General features: G+C 44.5%; 1 protein-coding gene across 2 annotated transcripts; it reads left to right on the top strand.

Annotated features, from left to right (window-relative positions):
- Nucleotides 1-3: 3 nt before the first annotated feature.
- On the top strand, nucleotides 4-21,330 carry CPSF7 (cleavage and polyadenylation specific factor 7). 2 transcript variants are annotated; one of them, XM_063438008.1, is made up of 9 exons: nucleotides 4-197; nucleotides 11,419-11,628; nucleotides 11,812-11,915; nucleotides 16,837-16,982; nucleotides 18,466-18,898; nucleotides 20,084-20,199; nucleotides 20,318-20,465; nucleotides 20,697-20,837; nucleotides 21,012-21,330. In XM_063438008.1, the coding sequence occupies exons 1-8, from the start codon at nucleotides 144-146 to the stop codon at nucleotides 20,830-20,832; spliced, it is 1,347 nt and encodes a 448-aa protein (XP_063294078.1). In that variant the 5' UTR covers nucleotides 4-143; the 3' UTR covers nucleotides 20,833-20,837; nucleotides 21,012-21,330. The 2 variants fall into 2 exon arrangements, with proteins under 2 accessions (XP_063294078.1, XP_063294077.1); XM_063438007.1 differs by having other exon boundaries at nucleotides 20,694-20,837.
- The last annotated feature ends 3,937 nt before the right edge of the window (nucleotides 21,331-25,267 follow it).

The raw sequence follows: 25,267 nt of genomic DNA, 5'->3' as shown, positions 1-25,267 counted from the left end.
GGGAGCCGGAAGTGTATCTGGGCCGAGATTCTCGTGTGCCGGAAGTTCCGGTTCGCGCGGGAGCCTCAGCGATCGGAGAGAGAGAGAGAGCGGGGGAGGGAGGATCCAGTCTGCAGGCACAGCCGGCACCCAGCGGCCCATCCATGGCGGACGGAACCGACCTCATCGATATCTACGCCGAGGAGGAGTTTATACAGGTGGGGGGGGAGTATTATATACAGGGGGGAGGGGGGGGGCGGTGTATTATATACAGGGGGGAGGGGGGGGCGGTGTATTATATACAGGGGGGAGGGGGGGGCGGTGTATTATATACAGGGGGGAGGGGGGGGGGGCGGTGTATTATATACAGGGGGGAGGGGGGGGGGCGGTGTATTATATACAGGGGGGAGGGGGGGGGGGCGGTGTATTATATACAGGGGGGAGGGGGGGGGCGGTGTATTATATACAGGGGGGAGGGGGGGGGGGCGGTGTATTATATACAGGGGGGAGGGGGGGGGGCGGTGTATTATATACAGGGGGGAGGGGGGGGGGGCGGTGTATTATATACAGGGGGGAGGGGGGGGCGGTGTATTATATACAGGGGGGAGGGGGGGGGCGGTGTATTATATACAGGGGGGAGGGGGGGCGGTGTATTATATACAGGGGGGAGGGGGGGGGCGGTGTATTATATACAGGGGGGAGGGGGGGCGGTGTATTATATACAGGGGGGAGGGGGGGGCGGTGTATTATATACAGGGGGGAGGGGGGGCGGTGTATTATATACAGGGGGGAGGGGGGGGCGGTGTATTATATACAGGGGGGAGGGGGGGGCGGTGTATTATATACAGGGGGAGGGGGGGGCGGTGTATTATATACAGGGGGGAGGGGGGGGCGGTGTATTATATACAGGGGGGAGGGGGGGGCGGTGTATTATATACAGGGGGAGGGGGGGCGGTGTATTATATACAGGGGGGAGGGGGGGGGCGGTGTATTATATACAGGGGGGAGGGGGGGGCGGTGTATTATATACAGGGGGGAGGGGGGGCGGTGTATTATATACAGGGGGGAGAGGGGGGGCGGTGTATTATATACAGGGGGGGGCGGTGTATTATATACAGGGGGGAGAGGGGGGGCGGTGTATTATATACAGGGGGGAGAGGGGGGGCGGTGTATTATATACAGGGGGGAGAGGGGGGGCGGTGTATTATATACAGGGGGGAGAGGGGGGGCGGTGTATTATATACAGGGGGGAGAGGGGGGGCGGTGTATTATATACAGGGGGGAGGGGGGGGCGGTGTATTATATACAGGGGGGAGGGGGGGGCGGTGTATTATATACAGGGGGGAGAGGGGGGCGGTGTATTATATACAGGGGGGAGAGGGGGGGCGGTGTATTATATACAGGGGGGAGGGGGGGGGCGGTGTATTATATACAGGGGGGAGGGGGGGGCGGTGTATTATATACAGGGGGGAGGGGGGGCGGTGTATTATATACAGGGGGGAGGGGGGGCGGTGTATTATATACAGGGGGGAGGGGGGGGCGGTGTATTATATACAGGGGGGAGGGGGGGGCGGTGTATTATATACAGGGGGGAGAGAGGGGGGGCGGTGTATTATATACAGGGGGGAGGGGGGGCGGTGTATTATATACAGGGGGAGGGGGGCGGTGTATTATATACAGGGGGGAGAGGGGGGGCGGTGTATTATATACAGGGGGAGAGGGGGGGCGGTGTATTATATACAGGGGGGAGGGGGGGGGGCGGTGTATTATATACAGGGGGGAGGGGGGGCGGTGTATTATATACAGGGGGGAGAGGGGGGGGCGGTGTATTATATACAGGGGGGAGGGGGGGCGGTGTATTATATACAGGGGGGAGGGGGGGCGGTGTATTATATACAGGGGGGAGAGGGGGGGCGGTGTATTATATACAGGGGGAGAGGGGGGGCGGTGTATTATATACAGGGGGGAGAGGGGGGGCGGTGTATTATATACAGGGGGAGAGGGGGGCGGTGTATTATATACAGGGGGGAGAGGGGGGGCGGTGTATTATATACAGGGGGGAGAGGGGGGGCGGTGTATTATATACAGGGGGGAGAGGGGGGGCGGTGTATTATATACAGGGGGAGAGGGGGGGCGGTGTATTATATACAGGGGGGGCGGTGTATTATATACAGGGGGAGAGGGGGGGCGGTGTATTATATACAGGGGGGAGAGGGGGGCGGTGTATTATATAGAGGGGGGAGGGGGGGGGGCGGTGTATTATATACAGGGGGGAGGGGGGGGGCGGTGTATTATATACAGGGGGGAGGGGGGGGGGCGGTGTATTATATACAGGGGGGAGGGGGGGGGCGGTGTATTATATACAGGGGGGAGGGGGGGGGGGGCGGTGTATTATATACAGGGGGGAGGGGGGGGCGGTGTATTATATACAGGGGGGAGGGGGGGGGCGGTGTATTATATACAGGGGGGAGGGGGGGGGCGGTGTATTATATACAGGGGGGAGGGGGGGGCGGTGTATTATATACAGGGGGGAGGGGGGGGGCGGTGTATTATATACAGGGGGGAGGGGGGGCGGTGTATTATATACAGGGGGGAGGGGGGGGCGGTGTATTATATACAGGGGGGAGGGGGGGGCGGTGTATTATATACAGGGGGGAGGGGGGGGCGGTGTATTATATACAGGGGGGAGGGGGGGGCGGTGTATTATATACAGGGGGAGGGGGGGGCGGTGTATTATATACAGGGGGGAGGGGGGGGCGGTGTATTATATACAGGGGGGAGGGGGGGCGGTGTATTATATACAGGGGGAGGGGGGGCGGTGTATTATATACAGGGGGGAGGGGGGGGGCGGTGTATTATATACAGGGGGGAGGGGGGGGGCGGTGTATTATATACAGGGGGGAGGGGGGGCGGTGTATTATATACAGGGGGGAGAGGGGGGGCGGTGTATTATATACAGGGGGGGCGGTGTATTATATACAGGGGGGAGAGGGGGGGCGGTGTATTATATACAGGGGGGAGAGGGGGGGCGGTGTATTATATACAGGGGGGAGAGGGGGGGCGGTGTATTATATACAGGGGGGAGAGGGGGGGCGGTGTATTATATACAGGGGGGAGAGGGGGGGCGGTGTATTATATACAGGGGGGAGGGGGGGGCGGTGTATTATATACAGGGGGGAGGGGGGGGCGGTGTATTATATACAGGGGGGAGAGGGGGGGCGGTGTATTATATACAGGGGGGAGAGGGGGGGCGGTGTATTATATACAGGGGGGAGGGGGGGGGCGGTGTATTATATACAGGGGGGAGGGGGGGGCGGTGTATTATATACAGGGGGGAGGGGGGGCGGTGTATTATATACAGGGGGGAGGGGGGGCGGTGTATTATATACAGGGGGGAGGGGGGGGCGGTGTATTATATACAGGGGGGAGGGGGGGGCGGTGTATTATATACAGGGGGGAGAGAGGGGGGGCGGTGTATTATATACAGGGGGGAGGGGGGGCGGTGTATTATATACAGGGGGAGGGGGGCGGTGTATTATATACAGGGGGGAGAGGGGGGGCGGTGTATTATATACAGGGGGAGAGGGGGGGCGGTGTATTATATACAGGGGGGAGGGGGGGGGGGCGGTGTATTATATACAGGGGGGAGGGGGGGCGGTGTATTATATACAGGGGGGAGAGGGGGGGGCGGTGTATTATATACAGGGGGGAGGGGGGGCGGTGTATTATATACAGGGGGGAGGGGGGGCGGTGTATTATATACAGGGGGGAGAGGGGGGGCGGTGTATTATATACAGGGGGAGAGGGGGGGCGGTGTATTATATACAGGGGGGAGAGGGGGGGCGGTGTATTATATACAGGGGGAGAGGGGGGCGGTGTATTATATACAGGGGGGAGAGGGGGGGCGGTGTATTATATACAGGGGGGAGAGGGGGGGCGGTGTATTATATACAGGGGGGAGAGGGGGGGCGGTGTATTATATACAGGGGGAGAGGGGGGGCGGTGTATTATATACAGGGGGGGCGGTGTATTATATACAGGGGGAGAGGGGGGGCGGTGTATTATATACAGGGGGGAGAGGGGGGCGGTGTATTATATAGAGGGGGGGGCGGTGTATTATATACAGGGGGGAGAGGGGGGGGCGGTGTATTATATACAGGGGGGAGAGGGGGGGCGGTGTATTATATACAGGGGGAGAGGGGGGGCGGTGTATTATATACAGGGGGGGAGGGGGAGTGTATTATATACGGGGGGCGGTGTATTTTAATACAGGGGGGGAGGGGGAGAGTGTATTACATACGGGGGCCGTGTATTATATACAGGGGGAGGGGGAGTGTATTATATACAGGTGGGGGCGGTGTATTATATACAGGTGGGGGCGGTGTATTATATACAGGTGGGGGCGGTGTATTATATACGGGGGGCGGTGTATTATATACAGGGGAGGGGGAGAGTGTATTATATACGGGGGGCGGTGTATTATATACAGGGGGGGAGGGGGAGTGTATTATATACGGGGGGCGGTGTATTATATACAGGGGGGAGGGGGAGAGTGTATTATATACGGGGGGCGGTGTATTATATACAGGTGGGGGGGAGTGTATTATATACAGGGGGGAGGGGGATTGTATTATATACGGGGGGCGGTGTATTATATACAGGGGGGGAGGGGGGATTGTATTGTATACGGGGGGCGGTGTATTATATACAGGGGAGGGGGAGAGTGTATTATATACGGGGGGCGGTGTATTATATACAGGGGAGGGGGAGAGTGTATTATATACGGGGGGCGGTGTATTATATACAGGGGGAGGGGGGAGTGTATTATATACGGGGGCGGTGTATTATATGGGGGGAGGGGGGAGTGTATTATATACAGGGGGCGGTGTATTATATGGAGGGGGGATTGTATTATATACGGGGGCGGTGTATTATATATGGAGGGGGGGTGTATTATATACGGGGGGCGGTGTATTATATGGAGGGGGGATTGTATTATATACGGGGGGAGGGGGAGTGTATTATATACGGGGGCGGTGTATTATATACAGGGGGGAGGGGGGGTTGTATTATATATGGGGGGGAGGGGGAGTGTATTATATACGGGGCGGTGTATTATATACAGGGGAGGGGGAGAGTGTATTATATACGGGGGGCGGTGTATTATATACAGGTGGGGGGAGGGGGCGGTGTATTATATACGGGGGGGAGTGTATTATAAACAGGGGGGGGAGTGTATTATATACAGGGGGCTGTGTATTATATACAGGGGGAGGGGGGAGGGAGTGTATTATATACAGGGGGGGCGAGTGTATTATATACAGGGGGGAGAGGGGGGCGGTGTATTATATACAGGGGGGGCGGTGTATTATATACAGGGGGGGCGAGTGTATTATATACAGGGGGGAGTGTATTATATAGAGGGGGGGTGTATTATATACAGGGGGGCGAGTGTATTATATACAGGGGGGAGAGGGGGGGGCGGTGTATTATATACAGGGGGTAGGGGGGAGTGTATTATATACAGGGGGTAGGGGGGAGTGTATTATATACAGAGGGGGGCGGTGCATTATATAGAGGGGGGAGTATATTATATACAGGGGGGCGAGTGTATTAAATACAGGGGAGAGGAGGGGCGAGTGTATTATATACAGGGGGGGCGGTGTATTATATACAGGGGGAGAGGGGGGCGGTGTATTATATACAGGGGGAGTATATTATATACAGGGGGAGTATATTATATACAGGGGGGTGGTGCATTAAATACAGGGGGCGGTGTATTATATACAGGGGGGAGGGGGCGGTGTATTATATACAGGGGGGAGGGGGCGGTGTATTATATACAGGGGGAGGGGGCGGTGTATTATATACGGGGAGGGGGCGGTGTATTATAAACGGGGAGGGGGGCGGTGTATTATAATGGCATTTCAATAAAAATAGACAGTTGTTGGCCCTTGATTTACTGGGCTCGGTAGCAATGCTGATTAACCTTTGACAATCTAGCTATGAGGTTCTACATTAATGGCTCTGAATCATGGGTACAATAGTCCAGGATATCATCCAAGCCAGTTGTACAAATGTGGGGAGAGCAACTACAAAGTGACAGATTAAACACACTTCACTGTATCAGTTATCTTCGAAATACTTTACCAGTATTGGTATCATTTATGATTTAGATTCAGTAGAAGAAAATGTCCTTAAAGATCATGTGTTGACAAATATAAAGGTAGCCTATTTCCTCTTTCTTCATACCATTCTTCATATAATTTGTATACCATTTCTGTACAGAGGTCATGGTTAGTGGGGGGCACATTACATGTCCCTTCACATGTAACTCTTTGTGTGCTATTAAAGAGTCAAAGGCAAAAAGGAAAGTTTAGTGACTTTAAATAAAACTAATTTAAATTCTAGATTAATTGTATTTGATATTAACTAGAAGAATCATTTGTGCGTCATGAAATGAGAAAAAAAAAACCTATGAAATATTTTGTTTCCTGGAAGCTACAGCCAAATGTCTTAATTACCAGCCTGTAAACATATCTGCTGATGTGTTACCTTCACAAATAACAGGGACACACTGTCATACAGGTGATATGAATTAAGCTGACATCATTTAGAGACAGTAGAGCCTACATTTACTTTCTCTGAGTCTATGATGTGGGTGTATCTCACGCTGTGATCTTTGAGGATACTGTCTGAAATCTAATTGTTTAGTTACTGTTTAAACTAAGGTAAACGCACTCACATAAAACAGTTTAGACCTCTCTTTCTGAAGTCTATTTATTTTCTCAGGTCTGAAGATTTAAAGGGACCCAGATGATTTCTGCCCATTGGAGTGGTCTGGGTGCCAACTCCCATCACCCTTAACCCTGCATGTGTAATTATTGCTGTTTTTATAATTACCTTGCAGGGTTAAGTCCTCCTCTAGTGGCTGTCTATCAGACAGAGGGATTTCTGGGTTCTTAAAACATGGAAAGTGTTTTAAACGCCGCTAGACGTCCCCACGCTGTGCATGAGGACCTCCAGCGTCGCCAGAATCCTCATAGGAATGTATTGATTAATGCTTGCATTGCGCATGCGGTCTCCACCGGCTGAAAGCTAATTAGCCACGCACCTTCAGGCAAACTGTACTGTACGCCCTTATAGCTGAACTGCAGAACACAATGGGAGATATTTATAAAATGTCGAAGACAATCGTCATAACTTTCTTATTGGCAAGTTAGGATTTGGCTTGGATGCCATTCGGGTCGTTCGCAAAGAGATTAACAGGGAGGAGCTGGAACATTCCAGCAGTTTCCATGGCGATTGGAACTTTGATATAGAACGGCAGGTTGAATGGTCCCCAGTTTATCATCATAGTTATCAGAGGTTAGAGTCGGGTATTTTTATGCCCATGTAGGATAGTTTCATACAAATTCTATTTCTTATCAAATTGAATCCGATAAATAGATCAACCTCAAGCAGATTTGCAAAGATAACCATATAATATAAGTTTGTTTCCTGAAATCCAAGGTGTGTTATTTGCCAATAATTCAGGATGATATCTGTTTCCTTGTGTGAGAAAAGTGTTTATGGTAGTGTAATATTCACTAGGCAATGTCATGAAAACGTTGTATTTTTATAATGCTATTTAGGCTGTATAACTGATTAGCAGGAAAATAATCTTTGTTTATTCAGCATGCGACCTTAGCTTATATGTTGTGCTATTTTTATGTACAGAGAGATTTGTTTCTTTCATAGATATGATCTCATGTTAATTAAAAAAAAAACACAAAACAGCCTCAGATGCAAAAAAATGGCAATTTTAGTGGATACCCCTATTTTAGAACATCAAATGATGGGCCCCACTAAAGGACAGGACTTCAAAGAAATTCCGACTAATATAGTATCACTTTTCCATGGTAATACGGTAATTGAAATCACTTGATTCAAATCTTAAAAACTTAAAATAAGCAAAACAAAAGAGAGCGCGGTGTGCAGGTGTTTTAAAAAATCTGATTTGAAGTCCTGCCCTTCAGTGGGTCTTGCCTAATGCCTATATTAGTTTTCGTTTGATTAAAAGAATGCCCTAAGCACCATAACCACTACAGATTGACTTCTTCCCCCGCCGCCACTAATGCTGGAGATCCAAAAAGCTCTTTGATCTAAACACTGCATTACTGGGCGTAGCTTGTTGACTGAGCGATTGCGATAGTTCTGAGCTCTAGGCCTTGTCTCAGGAGAGCTAAAGGACGCTCTAGCTATATAACTGTAGCGGGTATGATGCTTGGAAAGTCCTTTTTAAAGTGACTAGAAAATATAATTGGCTACAATTTAAAGGAGAATAGGCATTTCAGAACAGAAAATACAAAACACATTTTAGAAGTCCTTACGTTTACAGACAAGAAATTGATAAAAAGGTTTTATGTGAGAGATAAGGAAAGGAAGTAGAATATATTTATCGAGTAGTATAGGTAAAAGGAGCACAGTTTGTAATGTTCACAGGCCCTGGGGAATAGAAATAGATTTAAATGTTGTGAAATTCATTTCATAGGAAATAATTTCTTGTTAAATAAATCCGGACGAAATGTTTCATGTTCTATGCTACACAGGGCTGAGATTTCTTTCAAATTTATTTATTTATTTAACCTTCATCAATGCTAGCACTCCTTGTATTATAATATATGCCATCTGAGACACTACCGCCAGCCTGGCACACTTGCACAGGGTGAATTTCTACTGACCATTGGCTAGTGAGTAAATACATTTATAAGTCTTTTTGGAAATTTTAAGCCTGGATAAATCATTCATGAATGTTTATATACGTTACTGTTGTACATTGCTTAGACAGAAGACACTTAATTTACTGTCATTAGGAATAATAAAATAGACGGAGACTTTTTAGTCTTAATCATACAGATACCACTTATTTTTGTATTGCCTCTAGTACAATACATCTCACTCTCTCTAACCTCATCCGTGACCTGTATCTTAATATATGGAGCCTCGATCATCATGCATACTTATACTTGCTTATATATAAATATATAGATGTTTTAAAAGTCTTTTCCTTTTGTCCTCTGGGTATTAGTGTGTCTTGACTTTATTTATATTTGTCGAATGTCCAACATAACGGGTGTACTAACTATACAAAGGCATTAAGGGTTATCCTCTATACAGTACATTGTATATAAAGTATTTGATCCCCTGCTGATTTTGAACGTTTGTCCACTGACAAATGATCAGTCTATAATTTTGATGGTACTGTAGGTGTATTCTAACAGCGAGAGACAGAATAATGAAAAATCAAATCCAGAAAAACGCATGTCAAAAAAGTTATAAATTGATTTGCATGTCAATAAGTGAAATAAGTATTTGATCCCCTATCAATCATCAAGATTTCTGGCTCCCATGTGTCTTTTATACAGGTAACAAGCTGAGATTAGCTAATCTCAGCTTGTTACCTGTATAAAAGACACTTGTCCTCAGAAGCAATCAATCAGATTCCAAACTCTCCACCATGGCCAAGACCAAAGAGCTGTCCAAGAATTTCAGGGACAAGATTGTAGACTTAAACAAGGCTGGAATGGGCTACCAGACTCGCCAAGCAGCTTGGTGACAACAGTTGGTGTGATTATTCACAAATGAAAGAGTCTCCCTTGGTCTGGTGCTCCTTTCATGATCTCACCTCATGTAGTTTCAATGATCATCAGAACGGTGAGGAATCAGTCCAGAACTACATGGTAGGATCTTGTTAATGATCTCACGGCAGCTGGGACCATAGTACACTGTAATTACATTGGTTTTCAGGTCCAGGACTCTCCCACACAAAACAGGATAATCCCTCCGCTGTGCCTGAGAGATAATTGAGTCAGGAACTGTACTAAACTCAATTATCTCCAGGCACAGAAAACATACATTTTAACAACATCCCAAAAGTACCCCCAAAACACATGGAAACCCAACAAAAGTCACATCCCCTGAAAGCCCCGATCTGAGGAACCAACATATCCAAAAATCACCCAGATCGGTTGAGGAGCTCGGGGTTTCCATGGAAGTCATAATTTTGACAGACTGTGCACATGGTCCTATGCCCAAATCAATTTTAGGGAATCAGGGCTAATGGTCGGTCTCTCTTTCTGGAGTACAAAAGTACATAAATCCCATGAACTGAGCCTTTTAAAGTTCATTGGGCAAGGTATATTGCAGGGCCCATAGTCCTGAGGCAGGAGGTTCTGTTCGCCACATCCACTAGAGGCGCTTCCGCGACTTACACAGAGTAAATCGCACTTATTTGATGCTGAGCGTCCTCACAGCGTCAAAAAAGATCCCCATAGGAAAGCATTGAGTAATGTTTTCCTGAGGGCAGGATTGAATGCGCACTCGCCTCCGGCCACGCATGCACATTCGTCTCCACTCGGGAGCTGACGTCGATGGAGGAGAGGTCACCAGCGCCGATGGAGCCCGCCGCTGTATTAAGGTAAGCAAGTAAATGGTTAATTAACCATTTATTTGCTGCGGAAGGGACCTTAGTCACCGCGACTAGGGCTCAATAGCGTTAGGAATACATATTTGTACTCCTAATGCTGCAGTGTTACTTTAATATATTAATACCAAAATACACTTATTATATTATACATCTATACTATTCTAATCAGGTGTTTTAATTAACTTATATTATACATGTATAATATATTATTTGAATGTGTTTTTCTAACTTTTATTTTAATTTCAGACGCTAGGGGGAGTGCCTGAACACTCAGGCAGTCCCCCTGCAGGCAGTCTCGTAGACTGCTTTGCGGCCATGTGATCTGCGACATCCGATACGATCACATGGCCTTGGAGGGGCGAAATGGAAGAGGGGGACTGCCTGTCTCGAGAGGCAGTCCCCTCTGGACCGGGGTCGCTTGTCCAGTTAAGTAACTTGCGGCTGGGGAGTTTGTTAGGGCGTACTATGCCGCCCTAATGATGTTTAGGTTCACTAAATCCTGGGCGGCATAGTACGCCCTAACGACGGTAAGGGGTTGATAACTTGGAGATGATCTGCAAAGAGGAGTGGGACAAAATCTCTCCTGAGATGTGTGCAAACCTGGTGGCCAAATACTAGAAACGTCTGACCTCTTTGACAAGGGTTTTGCCACCAAGTACAGTTCAAAGTCAAAGGGGTCAAATACTTATTTCACTCCTTGACATGCAAATCAATTTATAACTTTGACATGCATTCTTCTGGTTGTTGTTGTTGTTCTGTCTCTCACTGTTAAAATACACCTACCATTAAAATTAGACTGATCATTTGTCAGTGGGCAAACGTTAAAAATCTACAGGGATCAAATACTTTTTCCCTCACTGTACATTCCATGTCACATTGAGACCAATGTTTATATACTAATCTTTCCTTATCCTAACGTGCTTTACATGTTTCCTCATTCCCCTCCCCCCCCTCCCTGCCCCCCCCAATAGGAATCAGAATTTGCTGCTGAGCAGGTAGACTTGTATGATGATGTTTTGGCAGCATCAAGTAAGCCGTCATCAATCAATGATGGGAACAATCTCTTCATGGAACCTCCATCTCCTATACAGTCAACAGCTTCCAAACTAAAACCTTCCATCCTGTATACGTACAACAATCTGCGCAAGATCGCATCAATATATGTTGGAAATTTCACATGGGTGAGTCTTGTACCTGTGAATAGGTATTACCAGTGAACATAGAATGTAGTGTAAACAAAGCAATACTACTGTGACCAAGGCAAGTGCCCCAAATTGTCTTTATTGCAGGTTAACAGAGACGATTTTTTATTTATTGGGTTTCTAAATTCATTGTTTTCATTTTATTTCAAACTGTTTTCGTAGTGGACGACAGATCAGCAGCTTCTCTCTGCGATCCGCTCTGTTGGTGTGCGGGATCCTGTGGAGCTGAAGTTTGCAGAGAACCGAGCTAACGGACAGTCTAAAGGGTGAGAGGAGAAAGCAGTAACTATTATTATGATTTCTTTAACATTGGAGAGTTCTAAAGTGCACAGTAAGAGCACCCAGTTGGACTGACATTAAATAAATCTATTGAGTAGATTAGAGAGAGCCTTGGTAACACACATACAATCTACAGGGAAATAGGACAGGTGAAGCCGTGAGAATGGCAGACACTGCATTGTTTACATGCCAGTTAAAGGAAGCAGAGAAATGTACAATTGATACTATAATTGTGGTAGCAGAAGCACGTCGTTATTTAGGATCAAGTAATTATTGCACTAGTCCAGAACAGACCATGATTAATGAGATGATTTGATAGAACACGTGTTATTGTATGAGTGAGAAAGCAAACATGATTTATTTTTCAGTCTTATATTAATTATGTAATACTCCGCATTAAAGGAAAACCTCAAGCACTAAAACCATCAGAGCCAAGGGTAGCAGTTAAGGTGCTAGGACTGTCCTGGCTCTCTCTTGGAGTAAGTAGTAATTTGGCAACTTCCGTGAGGTACGACAGGTACCCAGTGCTGCCTCCCCTGGAACCAGAGCTCCTAAAAGGAGTTTCCGATAGCTCCACTGAGCTAAGCCCTGCCATGCAGGCCCAACCCATGGACTAAGAGCTTCAACTGGACTTGGTTCAATGGTAGAGCTTCTGGCCACAGAGAAGGTGACAGTGGACACCAGGTTAGTTGTCAAATTATTACCACTACTGCAGGTTGTAATGGCTATTTTGTTTAGAATGTTCCTTTAACAATACACTTAGGGGGTCTATTCGCTAAACACAGTTTGCTTGTTACTATTTGCTACATTGTGTCAAATTTCCATTTGTCTGCAGTTTGGTTTCTCGTTGAAATGAGCTGAATCTCTATATAATTTTTCTGATCTGACTATTTACCAACAGCTGAATTGCAACTGGATTTGTACCACTAACCTTAAATCTCCCTGAAACCAAGTGAAATAATACTTTCTCCAGTGCACCTGTCACTCTTCCAAATGAATCTGTTACCATGGTGCCTTGTCTGCCTACATGTTTCAGCCAGGAAAGTACAGTGGACACGCTGTACAGGGGGAACCAGCATAAAAACAGAGGCTATAATACTGTTTATGTTCAGGGCAGAAAAGAAAAATGCAGCGTTTTGACAAGTAGTACTTCAGTATGTAGTTGTGTTTTATGCAGGCTATTTAGACTATGTGAGATTAAATGACTTATTTATACCCAAACTCAATTAGTATAAAAAAAAAGCCTTGCCTTTTGACGATAGGACAGGGTAAGCTAAACCTCTATGATGTGACATTTTACTTTATAGACCGGCAGTATTTTGCCTGTTTTATGTCAGGAGAGAAGACTTATCCCAGGAGAAGGCTTACTTTTGTCTGTCTTCTCATTTTTGTCTGTTACGAAATGCATTGAGGCCAGGTGTAGCAGCGGAAGCTTGCTATGTGTCCATGTAAGGTTAACCCCTTAAGGACCAAACTTCTGGAATAAAAGGGAATCATGACGTGTCAGACATGTCATGTGTCCTTAAGGGGTTAAAGAGAAGAAAGTTCCTTTTTGATAGTTTTTAATCCTTTCGTACTCGGGTTTCATAGGATGTCTGTACCAGGCAAGCATGAAAATAGCAGAATCTAGGAGGAATATCCCAAGAAAGATCGGGAAGTATGTGTCTGAAGATGGGGCATTTCAGAAAGGACATATTTGTATCCAGTTGGAGAGTTTTGCATTGGGATACATTTGGAAAAGTTATCCTATTGATCAGCGACTGTAGTCTTTTTTATAATAGGCCTCAGTAGTTAAAATCTCCATTAAACACACTGCTTCTGAATAAGTCGGAAAATATAAAATCTCATTGGATGAAGGGAAATTAAAGTAGTAGATCACCCCTCCACTGGACACACGTACATTTATCTAAGAATGTTGCTATGATGCTTTAAGGCTTATTTCACTTCAGAGATGCTATGGATTGTTTGGAGTATTGTTCTTCTCAGACAGCATTTTTCTGGAGACCTTGAATGCATTTTGGAAGATGCAGCCTTCAAGATTCAGGAAAATATTTATTCATGGCTCAAAGCCACAGACCAAGAATACCTCCTCTAAAATCTCTCCAACTAAAAACAAGAGTACGGTCAGAGGAAGACCTCCCAGGGTATATTGAGTAGATATGATTGCTCCTCTACCTCATGAATCACTTGGCATGTCTCCTGAAATATACTGGATAAAGCTGTAAACTGATACATTTTACTTTGTATATACCAAACATGGGAATTTTTCCAAGGACGTCTATACACATATGCACCCCTTCTTTCAGGTTTTTCAAGCTAAATTGTACAAACCTAGCTACCATGAGGAAATTACCTCAGTTGTTCTGTCTTCTATAGATAAAAACGTATACTTCACGTGAATAAACTCGATGCTATGTATCTCTTTAGACTCAGAACTAATGCCAGTTTTGACTTCCTTGGTAATACAGATTTTTAGAGGTTCTCAAGAATTGCCATTTCCAGGTCAAAAGTAACAGAATAAATGAAGTTCCATATTCTGCAGTTTGAGTTTACCACAATGCTACATGTTTTCTAAAAGAATATATTAGCAGTGGCTGCCCATAGTCAAAGAAAAGTATTAGCGGTTCTTTCACTCATGGACCACCAGAAACTGAAGACTTGTTCAATGGATGTACAGATTCGTAGACATGCTTCACTCTGTGTTTGTCAATAGAGATAAAAGGCATCTGAAACCAACACAACAGGCTTTTGTTGTGTTATTTCTGACCTCTTTCCAAGAAAATGCGTTCCTAACATCTAAGAAATAGGAGGTTTCGGGTTTTACTTGTCTCAAGTCTGTCACTGTGATATCTGAGGTCCTTCTCTATCATATCAGTGCCATGTTCCCCGAGAAGTAAGAACCATTTCTCTGGGTTGTATTCTAAGGAAATAAGTTAATTTGAGATGGAAATAAACAGAAATACTGTTCCAAGAGTTCTGTTCTGGAGTATTTCAAATGGAATAAGTTGCAGTGGGCTGAAGCAAAACGAGTTTGGAAACACATTTTGACCATTATTTCGCTTGAGAGGTTGAGACAGTCTCCTCTGTTCAATTATGAAAAATGCTAGTAGCATGTATGGTGTTCTAATGCCCACAAGATAGGACAAGTTGTCAATTTTCCTTCATTTTGGGCAAATTGTTTGAATCCAAGAGTGGTGGATCCTTAGTGGTGTGCTCCCTTTCACAAAGCCACCTGTTCAGACCAATAAATATCACTGTAACCTGGTTTGGCGAAGGCGAGCATACTTCTTAGAACTGACAAGGTTGTCTTTTACAACTCCACTGATCCTTCTATTCATGCAAAACTCCTGACAAGGACAAATCTGAAACAGTCTGACATCTGATGACCACTTGGAGGTTGAGATGAATATTTTAAGAGCCAACTGTTATCAAAAAAGTTAATTAAAATTTTGAAGAGCGGAAGGAATCTCTCCTTTGAAAATATTTTTATAAAGCAGAATATGAAATCATCCATTTGGTGTAATTCCTGCATTATTGCTCATTTATAATCATTGGCTATAAAGATTCTTCAGTTTCTTTTAAACGTTTGAGAGAATTGAAATCCATTACAGTTTGGGTTCATATTGGGTGACCTGCAGACGTATACAATGAAGTCCAGAATTCGACATATACCTATTGGTGTTTTTCAACATTGGAATTTGAATTTTGCCATATATCATCTGACAGTACTGCCTTTCAACATTTGGTCTTAGTGCTGTGAATTTAATTTTAGCAGAAATAAACGCTTTGATAGCAAACACTTGACCCCAAAGAGTGGGAGAGATACGAGCTCTTTCTATCAAACCTCTGTTCATGTGGATTTTTGTGGATACATTTGAGTTTTCACTTCCAGACTTCAGTCCCAAAATCTAGTCTGCAATTTCCCCAGGGCCTTGGAGATGGTTCTGTTCAAGATAAGAAAAATTATGAAAGCTGAGTTGGCAGACTGCTTAGGGAAATCTCAATTTCCTTTTTCGTGTGCCAGTAGACCTCACATTACATGCAATCAAAAAATTGTTTGAGTGATCAAGTTTGGATTCAACTTGCTCAAAGACGTACCGCAGAAGCCTTAAAACTCCTACACTGGCTGCATCAATGGCAGGAAGGTGGAGGCTACTTGACAAGTAGTGACGTGGGTCAACCTGAAGACTTCACAGAATTGATTTGACCTCTTGCAACGGGATTTTGAGTGAGTATGTGGTATATGGTATAGTTGTCTAATTTTACCTCTCTATCCCCCCTTTCTATGATATTTCTCGGTACCTTGCTGCCAGGGATGGCGAGGAACGTTTAAATTCCTAATCAAGAATTTGTAATCCTTGTTCATCTGTTGGCAGCACCTGGGTCCCCCCTTCCTTGAATACTCATTGCATGACTTTCGCTGGCTATTTCTTAACTGATTTGCCTATATCAGGGGATAGAGTCCCATTGTAGACATGTAGCATATCCTGTCCTATCTGTAGAAGGTATAAATGGAATAAATTTAGTAGGGTCTAACAGGCAATGGAATTTCACAGGTAGGAATACATTTTCTGAATCTTTTGGAATAATGGCACGACAAGAGGTACCCTATAGTAATTGGGTAAAGGTAATTAAAATTGAGTGTTATTGGCACCACCAAGGCATGGTGTGGTGATAGCTTTTCTTATCAAGGCAACTGTGTTTATTGTGGTGTTTGAACATGTGTAGCTGGCATGCAAAATGCATGACGGCAGTGTTGGGGAGTGAACATCAACATTTTATTATCTTGTCGACTTTTTCCTGGAGGAACAAGGAAAAATTAAGTATTTTGGTTACAGTTTCTTCCTTATGAGATAAATGTGCTGTTAATGATAATGCGATTCCATTTACATGTTTTGAAATGCGTAGGTATGCAGAGGTGTTGGTTTCCTCAGAAACCTCAATGAACCAACTGCTTGAAAAACTTCCTCAAAAGAAGCTGAATGGGGAGAAGTTGGACGTGCGACCGGCCAATCGGCAGAACCTATCTTTTTTCGAGGCATTAGCACGAAAGAGTAAGGCACTTGACATCACCCTATTAATGTATCCCACTGGTGGGTAACCTTTGGGTCTCCAGCTGTTTACTGGCTGAGGCTTGAGGGAACTACAACCCACAACAACCGGAGTCTCAAAGGTCAATTGTCTATGTGAGCAGGCACAATGCAGAACCTAATATGTGATTTGTACTTGCATTTGAAAACTTGATTGTACAATTTAACTCTGATGTTAAAACATTGTAACAATCCTTATTATATAATGTGGATTATTCATGTTATTGCTTATTATTGCTATAAAGTATCTGTCTTCAGTATATTTGTATATTCGCCAAAGAAATGAAAATGTTTTAATACAACTGTGTTGTCTGTTTATTGGGCCTAAAAATGTATTTTGTCCCCAACAATATATAGATAGCTAAGATATTGTGCTCACAAAACAAAGGGGCAGTCTAGGCGCCATAACCACTATGTGTTGACCAAATTCAAGGGCATGACACTTGGACTCCACTGGCGCTATAACCACTACATTGGCATATAGAGCTTATGGTGCTTAGAGGGCCCTAGTAACTGCATATTAAATAAATATAATACCCATAAGTATGTGTGTGTGCCCTAGTGTATTGTGAAATTCATCTTATATTTGCAAAAGTCAGTTTTGTATATTTTCAACAATTAGTTAAAAGGTCAATTATTTTAAATCGCCAACAATAGGCAGAATATTTCATTATGCATTTTACACTACTTACCCGTGGTTCCATTGGTTTTTGTCTAGTAGCTGTTTGTTGGGGAGAAATAAGTTACACAAAGCAGGTGGAATGGGTAGACATTGTAGAAATCCTGCTGTATGTGCCCAACCGGGCACCTTGTTATCCTCGTCTGTAACAGGTCTCATGTTGTTGAGCAAATACAGTGTAAAGGATCAAAGACAAGCTGGCTTATCCTCAATACACTGTCACATGTAGGACATTTTCACATCTACCATCACATGTATGTTACCCCTATAAACACGGTGCTTTTTTAATTACACTCTGAGAATTTTTTATTTTATACTGGTCTTGTATGTATACTTGTTGTACGCATAGTACATTTTTACTGCCCCAGTTATTGGTGGGATTGTCATCAATCCAGTAATATCAAAAGGTAAAATGCCCCCTGCTGGTTTCTGATGGGATCCTGGGCTAGGTGTTACTCAAATTGATGTCCATGAATTATGTGAAAAATCAGTACACCAAAAATGACCACTTTTTCAATCTCCTTAATTCAACTCCGTGGGCCATGAATAGACCTACTAGGGTAAGTGACGGTACACATTTTGTACTTTTAACTGCCTAGATTTCGTAATTACATTAACCTTTCTTACACATTATTCATTTGTTATATTGAATAAAAGGTGACATTGGCTATAACTTGGTTTGTTAAATTAAGACTCTATAGCTGGCGGGATTGATTGTGCGAGGGAATCTTTTACTCGGCCTTATAAACCCTTTTCTTATCTTTTCAGAAATCCCTCCACGTGCTAACTCCAAGGGCTCTGTGGATTCCCTTGATGGCACTGCAGCCCCTCCTGAACCTGGCATACCCACACCACAAGCAGAGGCACCGAAAAGCATACTGCCATTCTATGCCCGCCCTGCATTCATGGACAATGCTTCCCGCATTCCTGTTATGACCCTTCAGCACCCCCCAATGTCTATTCCTCCTCCTTCATCTCCCAGCTTGGCTGCTGCATACCGGCCACCTCCAATTCCCATAATGCAGTTTCCACACCTTATGCCCCCTCCTCCTAGGCTTCCTCCTCCTCTAGGCATGCCTCCCCCAAATACACTGCCACCAGCACTTCATTTAAATCCCGCTTTCTTCCCCCCTCCTAACTCTGCCATGGGCCCTCCTCCTGATCCTTACAAGATGATGTCTAGTCCGTTCATGCACAGTCGGTGAGTAAAAAGGCCCTATTACAGTCATTGCAGTGTTGGTGGCCCATTTTCTTTGATACAGTCATTGCAGTGTTGGTGGCCCATTTCCTTTGATACAGTCATTGCAGTGTTGGTGGCCCATTTCCTTTGATACAGTCATTGCAGTGTTGGTGGCCCATTTCCTTTGATACAGTCATTGCAGTGTTGGTGGCCCATTTCCTTTGATACAGTCATTGCAGTGTTGGTGGCCCATTTTCTTTGATACAGTCATTGCCGTGTTGGTGGCCCATTTCCTTTGATACAGTCATTGCATTGTTGGTGGCCCATTTCCTTTGATACAGTCATTGCAGCGTGGGTTGCCCATTTCCTTTGATAGTCATTGCTGCGTAGGTTGCCCATTTAGTTTGATACAGTCATTGCAGCGTGGGTTGCCCATTTAGTTTGATACAGTCATTGCAGCGTGGGTTGCCCATTTCCTTTGATACAGTCATTGCAGCGTGGGTTGCCCATTTCCTTTGATACAGTCATTGCAGTGTTGGTGGCCCATTTCCTTTGATACAGTCATTGCAGTGTTGGTGGCCCATTTCCTTTGATACAGTCATTGCAGTGTTGGTGGCCCATTTCCTTTGATACAGTCATTGCAGCGTGGGTGGCCCATTTCCTTTGATACAGTCATTGCAGCGTGGGTTGCCCATTTCCTTTGATAGTCATTGCTGCGTGGGTTGCCCATTTAGTTTGATACAGTTATTGCAGCGTGGGTTGCCCATTTAGTTTGATACAGTCATTGCAGCGTGGGTTGCCCATTTCCTTTGATACAGTCATTGCAGTGTTGGTGGCCCATTTCCTTTGATACAGTCATTGCAGTGTTGGTGGCCCATTTCCTTTGATACAGTCATTGCAGTGTTGGTGGCCCATTTCCTTTGATACAGTCATTGCAGTGTTGGTGGCCCATTTCCTTTGATACAGTCATTGCAGCGTTGGTGGCCCGTTTCCTTTGATACAGTCATTGCAGCGTTGGTGGCCCATTTCCTTTGATACAGTCATTGCAGTGTTGGTGGCCCATTTTCTTTGATACAATCATGTGTTTCCAGACAGTTACAAGACTTTTAGATGCTTTTACTAGCTCTCTAACTGTGATCGGTTATGCTGTCTGTACATTCTTGCTTTGCATATCATAATGGATAATAAGTGCCTTTATCTTTTTAGGGACTTGAAGGGTCCAATCCCACATGTGAGTGAAGCAGAATTTGAAGAGTTAATGAACAGAAATCGAGCTATTTCTAGGAGTGCTCTATCTAATGCAGTCTGTGGAGCAACTTCAGGTAGTGCGGCCCTAAATGCTCTTCTTTGTACTGTAATGTTATCCATTCCTATCCAGTATCTTTTTCCTACCTTTCTATTATAGTGCTCATTTCTAACTTCTGCTATCTTTTAATTTAGGTGATTACTCAAACTCCATAAAAACTCTTGAAACAGCCATTGCTGTAATTAAAGAGTCACGTGTGGCAAGTGATGACCGCTGTCGGGTGCTGCTGGCCTCTCTCAGAGACTGTCTCCATGGCATTCAAGACAAAGCCAATTCTATCAGGTACTACAAAGCAAATGGCAGGACAGAGACATAGTTATTATTCTCTGCGCTTTACTATGTTAAAAGGGGAAATAAAGCAGTAAGTAATTGACTTCCATAATAAAGTCGCCGTCTCCATGCTCAGTGTTGATGGTGTCCTACTGATATATACACACACAAAGCAAAACTCAGACATTTGTAGAGTTCACCTTGTCGGTCTTTGTAGAAGTAATGGTATGTTCCTCTAAGCAGGAAGCGGCACAGGTCCAGAGATCGTTCACCCAGCCGTTCCCGGGAAGGCAGCAGCCGACGTCACAGAGACAACCATGATGATCGCTCAGAAGATTATTACCATGAGCGGCATCGAGACAAGGACCGACATCGCTGAGACAGGTGATGATGGGTAATTGAATGTTGAGACAAGGTCTGCTCACTGGTATGTGAGAGAATATGGTTGGCACTATGGAAAGAGTAGTCAGGGGACGACATGCGTTCTAGAGAGGTTTCTGAACTACAGTACGTACATTGTAAAGATGTTTTTTTTTCATTGGTGTCTCTTCTTTGCAGGTCTACAGGATGCACCATAGATGCTTTTTTTTTTTTTTAATTTTTTTTTTTTTTTTTTAATATTCAATGGACTAATGTCATTGTGACCTAGAAAAAAATACCCAGACCCCCCCAGTGGAATGAAGACTCCCCTTCCTTTATCTTTGACCACTCTGTGATTTTACTGCATTTCATGCTGGGACCAATCTGTCTCCTTCATAAAGCACAGAGCTGTCTCATTAGCATCTCATCCAACAGCTTCTCCTGAAAAGACAAACACTTGCCATTCTGCAAACCAGGACCATGCCTTTGCCCCCACTTTGGATTTGTTTAAACACAGTTTGGAAAATGTTTTCTAGACAGCAGTTTGGATCTGTGTTTTCTTTGTTACATGTATTTCTCTCTTTCTGCCTATTTGTTTTCGTCTTTGTGTCCTGGAGATCCATGTGAAAAGAGAAACGGCTTCCAAGCTTCAATGTCCCTATTCTTCATGTCATCGTTATGTTGGTCTGAAATGTGTTCTGTCCAGGTTTGCAAGGATACATTGAGTATCTAAAGCTTAGTGCATGGTGGACAAACTACTGAGCCCGTTAAAGAAAGCTATCTACACATTCACATTCTTATTTGGATAATGGGATGGAGGGGGTGGCGTAAGTTGAGGTTCCAGCTTGTGCGATGGCCTGCGTTTGAGAGGGGTGGGCTGGGTAATGCATACAGATTAGTTTTTTTATTTTGGTTTGTTTTTGTTTTTTAAAGCTGTATCAAGATTTTTAGTTGTGCATATATGAAGGGGCGTTGTACTAGCTTGAGGGAAACACATGCATATCCTCTGCCCCCCCCCCATCCAGCGGGGAGTCACCACCACCAATTGCTCTTGTTCATTCTCCCTGTCTGGAAATTGTGAAATAAATTGATAAGTTGTCAATCTTTTACGTGAGTTTTCTGCTTTTTGTTTTTGAGGAAGTAGCTGGGGCTTCCATAATAAAGGAATACTCCAAGTCTGCCTTTTTATAAAGTATCTAGTTTGCACCCTCCCGGTTGTCACTCAGCTGCGAGTATGCACTTCCTGTGCAACATACAAAGACAAAATAAAGCTATGCATTACATTGAATGCTTCTCTATGATCATTCTATTGGCCCAGAGATCATTAGTATTAATAATCTCTTGTCTGGTGGCGTTGAAGGACCCTTAAGTTGGCCATATAACTAGGGGGAGGGGTGAACTCAGTTTTCATATATATATATATATATATATATAAATACACACACATAATAAACACTCTGCCGTTACAAATAAAGGTTTCTTTTGCCCAAAACAAAGTTGTAGCGGAGCCCTAGTCCTAGCAGGGACTCTACTCCGCTGGGTACTCCAAGATATATTCAGGAACAAGCAACAGAATTTAATGGAACAGCCAAACATTGTTAAATAATCCAGGAATCTCCTACCTCATCCCCAGCAACTGGACGACACTCAGCTTTGGGGGTCTAACTGATTTTTATTGTAACATACACGGCTTTTATGCCATCTGCCATGCAAGGGTTTTAATCCCAGGATCCTTTTTGCCTGAGAGATAATTGCCTGTGTAATTATCTCTCAAGCACAAAAAATCCCATACCCCAAAAGTCCACCAACCAGTCCTAGAACCCCACAAAAAGTACATTCCCTGATATGAGTGACCAACATATCCAAGAATCTCTCAGATCGGTTTGGTGGAAGTGGAAAGGCATAATTTGGAACATTTGACCGGCCAGACATGATGTGGTAGCCGAAAATAGTTTCTGGAGAATAGGTGCCCTGGCCGGTCTCTGTTTGTGAGATTCCTTTGCGAAAACCATACAAGGGAATCTCTTGTCACAAAACGAATGTTCTCCCTGCACGGTCCTTTATATCTCCCAAACGCCGTTTGTGTAGGTGGTCGGGAACAGGAACGGCCAGCGGTCGACAGTTTACCGGTGTTTGCACAAGTGCAAAGCCGAAATTAATTCCAGGTACTCAACGACCAAGTACCGCTGCCCTCATTCGGGAGACAATATGTCCACCATTCTCTCAGCCACGTGTTCGTTTATACGAAATGGCGGCCACACAGGGGAAGCACTCATTAATTGTTTCGTACTTAAGTGGTTGGTGTTAACGTTATAATCGGGTACAGGGGTGTTCCTTGTTCGGGAGACGAATGGATTCTGCTCGTATGAATTCTCCCGAACGGCCAAAGAAGAACCACACAAAATAACTTGCAAAACACAATAACAGGGGGGAAAGATACGGACAGCCAATATAGGGAATTAAAGGTAGCTTGCAAATGTCCATTCCGCTGCAAAATGCTCTGGATTCATAGTTTATACATATAGAAAATAAAACATGATAAAAACACAATCTAATAAAATGCAAATCTCTATATATGCAATCTTGGTGCAACACAATAAAATCTAAACCATATTAATACAATATAACAAAATGGCTGAGCATCACATCTACTGCAACAGTGCCTTCAATCTGCAGCTTGGCTTGTCCTCCATAAAGGAGATTCATGAAGGGTTAACCCAATCTATTCAAAATGTTTAATGTTTGGTGTTTCATAAAGCGAAGGAATCCCCAATTCTTCATAACTGAACCATTGCGGCTTCTGTGACGCACAAATAATACACGGAATGACAGACAACAAAATCGGGAGCTACAGAATACTTACAATTTGCGTTGGGCTGTCTGGATGAATAAATGTCTTATAAGGAGAAAAAAAAAAAACGTGTGGCTTGATCCAAAAAATAATGTGATGACCCCTTCCTAATTCCTGCTCCATTCACCCCTTGACCCTTGACATCCATGCTTACTTACAGACACCACAGACTGCCAGGTGTAGCTCAGAGAGCTTCTAAGAGGGCACCAATACAGAGATTGCCTCCAAAAAATGACAAAATAGAGCACGAATTTGTTAAATATGATCTTTATTCAGACATCAGATAAGTGAACAAGATACCAGGGATTAATATTTGTGAGTAATTTATATCTAAGTGGTACTCCTGAAGAAGAATAAAGTGATTTGCAGTATAGCTGCTTAATTCCATCAGTCTCTCTAAATAGTTGAAATATCACGAGGACTCTCTTTAAATCTAGCCTGTTACATTACAGATGCAGAGCCAAATGTACAGTTGCAAGAAAAAGTATGTGAACCCTTTGGAATGATATGGATTTCTTCACAAATTGGTCATCAAATGTGATCTGATCATCATCTAAGTCACAACAATAGACAATCACAGTCTGCTTAAACTAATAACACACAAAGAATGAAATGTTGCCATGTTTTTATTGAACACCATTGTGACGAGAGCAATCTCGCCACATTGCATTGGAGAAGCCTGGTTGCCTGCCTACTGCCTTTGGACTATGGCCCTGAGAGATTGGGCCCTTTAAAAAACGTATTCGGCCCTAACAGAGTGCATGTCACTCATTCTGGCCCTTTAAATACAGTGGGGTCATTCGGTACTTGCCCTGTGTGAGCGGTGATACCCCAGATAGCTATGCCATGGAGCCCATTCATATAATGAAAGACTATGGGAAAGACTTTAGCTCCATGGCAATTGAACTGTATGTGTGTGGTCTGAGCGCCATTCAATAATATGCGCTCAGACCTAAGCTATCTGGGGATATGTTGAATGTCTTTATTTTATGTAGTAAATGTAACCTTGTGTATATGTGGGATATAACTGATATGCGATTGGTTGTTTTATACCTCCCTGTGGGCGGTCCTGTATTTGAAAAGACGGTAATAAAAACCAGGCTGGGTGTGCCAGCACCTCAGACCACTGCTTGACCTTCAACACGGAGCCTTGTCTCGTTCTTGGGGGGATTCACTGTATGCTGTTGGAGACTGATTGCCAGGAGTGTAAGCTGATGTATGCTTTTCCTGTTCGTCTGCTAGCAGCTATTCGTGAGGTTCCAGTTTGGAGTGCTATTTTGTATCCAGTTCGGGAGTTTGGTGTTCTGCAGTAGCTGTGCCTGTCTCTCAGAAAGGGGCATATAGCCTAAACGGATTTTAACCCCTTGTCTGCTGAAACGGTCCGTTACAACCATGTAAACATTCACAGTGCAGGTGGAAAAAGTATGCGAACCCTTGGATTTAATAACTAGTTTAACCTCCTTTGGCAGCAATAACTTCAACCAAACGTTTCCTGTAGTTGCAGATCAGACGTGCACAACGGTCAGGAGTAATTCTTGACCATTCCTCTTTACAGAACGGTTTCATTTCAGCAATATTCTCGGGATGTCTGGTGTGAATCGCT

The sequence above is a fragment of the Pelobates fuscus genome, chromosome 12 (assembly GCF_036172605.1).
Source record: "Pelobates fuscus isolate aPelFus1 chromosome 12, aPelFus1.pri, whole genome shotgun sequence".
Lineage (NCBI taxonomy): Eukaryota > Metazoa > Chordata > Amphibia > Anura > Pelobatidae > Pelobates > Pelobates fuscus.
This window is presented reverse-complemented; position numbering and strand designations above follow the sequence as displayed.